Here is a 7,602-nt window from a genome sequence, read left to right as displayed (position 1 = left end):
GAGGCACTGCAGGAGCCTGCAGACAATTCCTGCAGCACTTGTAGGATGGTCCTGCTGCCCAAGGGATGTTCCCATGGGGCCAAATCAGGAACTGCAATGGGGAGTGGGGCCAGAGAGGAAAGGGCAAACAAGGATGGGATGTTTGCAAGGGAGGGAACAGAGGTGGGCAATAGGAAGAAATTTGTATCAGGAAGAGTAAAGAAAGCAAAGGTGGCACAAAGGAAATGCTGAGGGCAGTTTGGGGGTGGCTGCCAGGCAGCCCTGGCTCTGAGCAACAGCGTCTGCAGTGGCACAGGAAACTCCCAGCTGATGGGAACAAACTTTCTGGCTGACTGCAGAGGCCACGACAAAGCTGAGCAGCTTCTCTGCTGTCCCCCAGCCCTTGCTGGCCCCAGGGTCTGATGGCATTTGTGCTCCTTCAGGTTCATGTCCCCACACCAACGGCATGGGGGTGCTCCCCTGCTCTGTGCAATGCAAACAGGGGCTCTTGAGCCAGTGCTGCCGTGTCTGTGCCTGCAAGGATGGGGCACCTGTGTGAGCTGGGGGAGAGGCCAGGGCTGCAGAGGGGGGATGTTGTTGGCAGCTCCATGATGACACTCTGGGACGCTGCCCTGGGCTGTGCAGTGCACTGGGGATGGATCAGCCCCTGCTCTGCTGCTCCTTCCCGCCTGTCCCAGGGCCCTTGCAGAGCCCCAGCCATGCTGTTTGCCCCGAGCCTGCCCACGGCCAGCCTGGGGCTGCTCACGGGGCTTTTCTGGGCTGAGCATTGGCCTGGGTGTGTTCTTGAGAGAGCCTGGGCAAGGAGCCTGGAGCCCCCAGGCCCTGGGCTGAGGCGTCAGCGCTGCCCCAGCAGTGCCCATGGCCTGTCCCTGCTGCAGCCCCGGCACTGCCACCCCCCGGGCTGTGCCCGGCCCCGAGAGCACTCAGGCCCTGCAGCAACACCAGGGCCACCCAGGGCAGCGGGGCAGGGCCACGGCAGCAGCACTGGCAACACCAAGTGCTGCTGCTGCTGCTGGGCACAGCTGCTGGGCCAGTACTGATCTGCCCCCAGCTCTGCACACAGACATTGCTGCTGCAGCTCCAGAGAAGGACACAAAAGGGCATCTCTGCAGAAAACTTGGCTCAGAGGTCCTTTAGTTCATTGAAAGACAGCAAGGGCGTCGCCCCTCATTGACACAGTCTCTGACCATAGGGATGGTAGAGAGAAACAAAATGGGAAATGGCATAAAAAGTGACCTTTCTTTGTAGACAAGGTTGAAAAAGTAAACAAAAGAAAAAACCCACAACCAAATGAACAAGAAGTATATAAAATTACTTTTATTACAAATGATTGGCAGAAATAGGCCAGCTCTTTAATATTTCCAAAACCATCCAGTTAGCAGTCTCCTCACAGCAGCCTTGAGCTCCTGGTTCCTCAGGCTGTAGATGAGGGGGTTCAGGGCTGGAGGCACCACCGAGTACAGAACTGATAGGGCCAGATCCAGGGATGGGGAGGTCATGGAGGGGGGCTTCAGGTAGGCAAAAAACCCAGTGCTAAGAAACAGGGAGAGCACAGCCAGGTGAGGGAGGCAGGTGGAAAAGGCTTTGTGCCGTCCCTGCTCAGAGGGGATCCTCAGCACGGCCCTGAAGATCTGAACATAGGTAACAACAATGAACACAAAACAACCAAACAGTAAAGAAATGGAAAACACAATGAGCCCAACTTCCCTGAGGTAGAATTTGGAGCAGGAGAGCTTGAGGATCTGCGGGATTTCACAGAAGAACTGGCCCAGGGCATTGCCATGGCAAAGGGGCAGGGAAAATGTATTGGCTGTGTGCAGCAGTGAATAGAGAAAGGCACTGGCCCAGGCAGCTGCTGCCATGTGGGCACAAGCTCTGCTGCCCAGGAGGGTCCCGTAGTGAAGGGGCTTGCAGATGGACACGTAGCGGTCATAGCACATGATGGTCAGCAGATAAAACTCTGCTGAGATGAAGAACATAAAGAAAAAGAGCTGAGCAGCACATCCAGTGTTGGAGATGGTCCTGGTGTCCCAGAGGGAATTGTGCATGGCTTTGGGGACAGTGGTGCAGATGCAGCCCAGGTCAGCGAGGGCCAGGTTGAGCAGGAAGAAGAACATGGGCGTGTGCAGGTGGTGGCCGCAGGCTACGGCGCTGATGATGAGGCCGTTGCCCAGGAGGGCAGCCAGGGAGATGCCCAGCAAGAGGCAGAAGTGCAGGAGCTGCAGCTGCCGTGTGTCTGCCAGTGCCAGCAGGAGGAAGTGCCTGACGGAGCTGCTGTTGGACATTTGAGCTGTCTTGGCATGGGGATCTGTAAGAAAAGTAATCACGGAATAGTTGGGTTTGGAGAGGACTTTAAATATTCCAGCACAGCCTGGGGTCACTTTTCCCCCACTGTCTGCCCAGGGCTCTGATGCCTGGATCTGTCCCTGCCAGCAGCACCTTCCCTGTTCCCAGGGTTGGGCGCTGCCAGTGCTGCCAGAGCCCAGCCCAGCCCTGGGGGCTCAGCTCTGCCCTGCAGACCCCTCCCAGCTCAGGCACTGCCCAGGGGCAGCTCTGGCTCTGCAGGCTCTGATAACAACACAGCAACCCTGAGGAAGCTGAAAAAGTAACAGTGATGCTGCCTTAGGGTTGCCCTGTGCTAAATTCTCTAACTGTCTGGATACATGATTGGAGAAAAAAAAAAGTTTGTTTTTTTTTTTTTTTAACCTGAACAGAGATATAAATATCTATGTGCAATTTCCTATTCAGGCAACCCAGAGCAGTAGATTAAAAAAGCAGGATTTTCCATTTATGCAGCCCCTGCCTTGCTGTGCTCCCGGTATAATCTACTTGGAAATGTTATGCAGTTCAATGCCATGCTGGGAGCAATCCTGAACAATGCAGCATCCTCATCACACAAGGAGAAAACTTCCAAGCCTTACCAGCTGTCTCCTCCGACCCAGACCTTGTCCCCCAGTGCTGGAAGCAGCTGCCAGGGCTGGCTGAGAGCTGTCCCTGGCAGCAGCAGAGTCCCTGCCCCAGCACAGCGCCCTGGACTGCAGGACCCTGCTCTTCAGGGCAGCCCTGGCCACCCCTGGCTGCTCTGCACAAGAGACAATCACAGAATGTACTCACAGGGTCTGTAGGCATTGAGATGTTCCAACTTTAGGCGATCACTCCAGGAGCTGCAGCTGCATTGTCCTGCAGCCAGAGGTTCCTGTGCCAAGGGCTGGCAGTGATTCTGCCCCAGGCACTTCTCAGCACCTTCCCAGCCCTGACTGATTGAAGCTCTCTGTGCCTCTCTGCTGTGCTCGGGGTGGCTGCAGGCAGTGCCCCAGCCCTGCTGGGCTGGCAGAAGAGCTGCTCGTCAAGAGAAATGTGCTTTTGAAGCTCTTCTTGGTTACCAGGAGCTGCCTCTGTGCCAGGAGGCCAGCCCAGCTCAGCAGCACAGACACAGCACACGGACTTTAATGAGCCTCTGGGGCTTTGTGCTCAGGCCCTGAACATCAGTCCCTGAGAGGGAGCTGAAGAAACCTCTCCAGAACTCCAAGGCAGAATCACACTCCAAACTTTCTTGGACTTTTAATGGGTCCCAGAGAGGGACACAACTGAGAAAGTGTCCCCAGGCCCCAGGCAGAGCAGAGAACTGGAGGCAGTGATGACAGGTGGGGACAAAGAGAAGCCAAGTCCTGGTGCCCTGGGGCACAGCAGGGTCTGTGCCACCAAGGGCTGTGAGGAGACACCTTGTCCTGAGGCCCTGGGGCCTCCTGGCACAGCCCCAGCCAGGCTGGGCACTGTCAGCCCCTTGTCCTGCCCTCAGCATCCCCCCCTAGCCCACATCCCAGTGGCCTCAAGGATCTGCTGGAAGGAGTCCCTGGGGAGTCTTGCTCACCAATGGCCCTGGGGGCTCCTTAACACTCCTATGGTTTTTCAAAGGACTTTGGGTTTGGCTTTTGTCTTGGAGTCTCTGAGAGGTTTGTGCAATCACATCCTCCAATTATCTCCTTTAATTAGTCCCTTGAGATTCTTTGTCAGTAGCAGCATTTAGTGGGACGCATTAATACTTCAAGGTACTTCAGTTCTTTAGGGTACTTGTTGTTTCCCTTTTGATACAGACTCTGTGAGAGGTTTGTGCAATCATGGCCCCAATTATCTGCTTTAACGAGTTCTTTGAGAGCTTTGTACTGATACTCAGTGGGGTTCATTAATGCTTTAATATACTCAAGGTTTTTAAGGTACTTCGAATTTTTCTTCCTACACTCTGAATCTCTGAGAGGTTTTTGTGCCATCCTGGCCTCCAATTCTCTCTTGAAGGAGTCTATGAGGGGCCTGTGTTTGGGATGGACCTCAGTGGGACCCATTCATGCTTTGAGACACTTCTGCATTTTCCTCTGACTTTGGCTCTTGGAAAGGTTTCTGCAATCTCCTCTCAGGCCCTGAACTTCCAGAGCTCAACTCTAAATGCACCACAAAGCTCATTAGGATCAGGCAAGTCCTGACAAACCATGGCCCTGCCTTGGTTTCCCTCTGCTCCAATGGAGTTCATTAGGAAGATTTCCTTTTACAGTTAGGGAGAAATATTTCAAAATGCTTCTAAGAAACATGTAATCCTCTTTTAAAGAGTGTATTTTATTACTGTTCTCTTTGGAGAAGAGCTGATTGCAGCATTCCGTGATTGATATTGATATAGGGCCGCTCCTAAGGATGTCTGGCCAGATCAGAGAAGTTGTTTATCTTGAGAGCTGATCCATTGTTGACAACCTTGCTCCACATTCCCCAACCCCATGTGAGAAACGACTTTTACTTTCAAAAATTGAAATGCTTTATTAAAACCTTGTGAAAATACAGCGGAAGACTGAATAAAGGAAAGAATACAGCGCCACGGGCAAAGAATTCAGTCACTGTGTGCTCATCCACAAAATTGATGCTCTGTCCTTTATACCTCTGCCCCATCCCAAAGTCTTGTCAATCGACTCCTTCTTCTCTGTCCAGTGGTGGAGATCACTTTCTTACACCTTGATTGCAGGTCTGGTGCTGTTATAGTAACAAGCCGACCCTCCCAAATGCCCCAGCTAGTGAGGCCATCCTGTGATAACAATGCAGGGGGGAGGGGAGGGATAACTATACATCTACAAAACTTCTCCTAACATATATTTAATATTCACCCCTTAATTGGGAAAGTCAACTGATCTATAACAAACCCCTTTTCTTTTTCTAGAAGTCACTTGCTTGAAAATTTAGGTAAAAAAAATTTTCCCTCTCTCTTGAATGAGTCATACCAGCATCTGTTGATGTGGGCAAGGACAGTGGGAACAGCAGAAAAAATCTCAGGTTTTGCTTAGACACATTTATTTGGAATGGACAAAAGGTCATCACAGAGGTCCAGTATGGCTTTGACTCCCATCTACCGTGCCTATGTGGCTGCTACCCATAGTCAGTGCTGCTACCCATATTCAGTGTATCATAGGGGTGAGCACAGAGGCCAACTCAGTCCTGCCCTCCAGTCCTTGTTGAAGTAAAAGACAAAAGGGAACATAAGACCTCTGAGGAATGACAGAGGTCTGGTATGGCCTTTTGTCCCAACCTTACCATGCCTACAGGGTTGTTACCCACAGGAGGGCTATGGAGCCTTCTTGGTAGCAAACAAAGGGGCCAACCCAGTCTTGCCGTCCTTCCTTTGTCTTATTTTCTTAAAGAAGCTCTCCCATTACTTTTACAGTCCTTTGTGTACTTCTCCTCAACAGATGCTGGTAATTCTCACCAATGAAAAAAGGAAGACAGTTCTTGAGCTGGTTGATGGAAGCTTGACTCCACTTTTTGGTGTGTTGGTGTTTTACTGGTTGTCTTTCAATCTCTGCTTGAGAGTCAATCTTGTTTCACCCAGCCTGGATGTTACAGTCCACTCTTTGGGTTCTTCTCCTGGGTCTCTGACTCTGTTACCATGAGTCCATCCCCGCTCTGCAGTTCGCACGGCCGATTTGGTGGTGAGCAGTACCTGAAAGGGACCTTCCCGCTAAGGAGTTAGAGGCTGCTCTCTCCATGACTTAATCATCACCCAATCCCTGGGATTAATATTATGGATTCAGAAATCCAGGGTGGTAGTTTGAAGAATTGCCGCTTTATGTGTTAGCCTTTCTAAGGTTTGTGCTATGGACATAACTTATTTCTTGGCATTGGCTTCCCCTTCTTCATAGGTGGCAACCTTCTGGGGTAAGGTCAGGAAGGATAACCCAAACATCATTTCATAGGGTGACACTCCTAGATCTGACTGGGCTTGGGTTCTAATTCTTAATAAGGCCAAAGGGAGACATTTTATCCATGACATTTGGGTTTCAATCATTAGCTTAGCTAGAGCTCTTTTAAGAGTTTGATTCATTCTCTCTACCAACCAGAACTCTGTGGATGCCATGGAGTGTGTACTTCCTAATTTATTTCCAAGGCCTGAACAACTTTCTGCAATATCCTCGATATAACATGAGTTCCCCAGTCTGAATCAATCCTGTTTGCCGTCGCATATCGGGGAATGATTGATTCTAGAAGTGTTTTACTCACAACACTGGCACTGGCTTTCACAGTGGATACCACCTCTACCCAATGAGTCACCTCTTCTACTATCACTGGCAAAAACTTCCACCATTGTACCTGGGGAAGCTTAGTAAAGTCTACTTGGATGTTTTGGAAGGGCCATAAGGCTAGTTCTCACCCTCCCCTGGGTGTTTTCCTCATGCTTTTCTTGTTCAGTTATTGACATATCACACATTGTTCAGTTACTTGCTTAGGTATCCTGAAAATTCCCATGCACCCCCATTCCCTTAGGAATTGATCACTTAGCACTTGTGCGCCCCAATGTGTTGTTCCATGTATGCCTTCTAGCATTTTCTTGGCAAGGAGTTTATTCAACATTTGCCTCCCATCTGCTAATCTCCATTTCCCTTCATTATCTCTCTTGGCTCCTATTTTAAGGAGTTTTTCCTCTTCTGTCCCACTGAATAGGAGGACATTATGCATTTCTCTCATGGGGGTTAATACTATTATTAGTCCTTTTGTCCCTGATTCAGTTGCATTTTTAGCTTCTAAATTGGCTAAATTGTTCCCATGCGTCTCTTGCATCATCCTTTTTTGTTGCCCGTTAACATATACCATGTCCAGGTTTTGAGCAAATTTGGGGAAGAATCCCCCAAAGGAGCTCTGGTGGGAGAAGCAGATCCAATTGGCCTCTCCCCCCAACTGGTCTGGGAGGAAAAAATACCTCCTTGGAGAAAGGTGGAAAAAAACCTGTTTATTAAACAATAAAACCAAAACAATATCAAACAATGAGACCCCTTGCCACTCTAAAAGAGATGACAAACTGAGAAAACCCCGGGTTGAAGCTCAGCTCACTCAGTCTCTGATCAGTCCCTCCGGTGCTGGAATTGTCGCAGGCCAGGCCTGGCCTGGTGGGCCACAGCTGCAGCTGCCGGTGCTCTGCTGGTGTTCAGACCAGAGCAGTTTCAAGAGGTTCACAGAAAAGGAAAAAAAAAACAGTCCAGGGAACTTCTTGGACTCAGCTAGAACTAACACAAACTAAAAAGCAAAAGAAGAGCTCTGTCCCGCTGTCTGTCTGTGGAAAACACAGTTCAGGAG

At 50.4% G+C, this 7,602-nt stretch overlaps 1 protein-coding gene across 1 annotated transcript; it reads right to left on the bottom strand.

The window, feature by feature from the left end:
• Positions 1 to 1,352: 1,352 nt before the first annotated feature.
• Positions 1,353 to 2,285, bottom strand: LOC141727925 (olfactory receptor 14A16-like). Its single transcript, XM_074534213.1, has one exon. It carries the CDS (start codon positions 2,283 to 2,285, stop codon positions 1,353 to 1,355), a length of 933 nt encoding a protein of 310 aa, XP_074390314.1.
• Between the last annotated feature and the right edge of the window lie 5,317 nt (positions 2,286 to 7,602).

Source organism: Zonotrichia albicollis, unplaced genomic scaffold, assembly GCF_047830755.1.
Source record: "Zonotrichia albicollis isolate bZonAlb1 unplaced genomic scaffold, bZonAlb1.hap1 Scaffold_257, whole genome shotgun sequence".
NCBI classification, from domain to species: domain Eukaryota; kingdom Metazoa; phylum Chordata; class Aves; order Passeriformes; family Passerellidae; genus Zonotrichia; species Zonotrichia albicollis.
The sequence above is the reverse complement of the archived record's forward strand: the minus strand, read 5'-3'. Positions and strand labels throughout refer to the sequence as shown.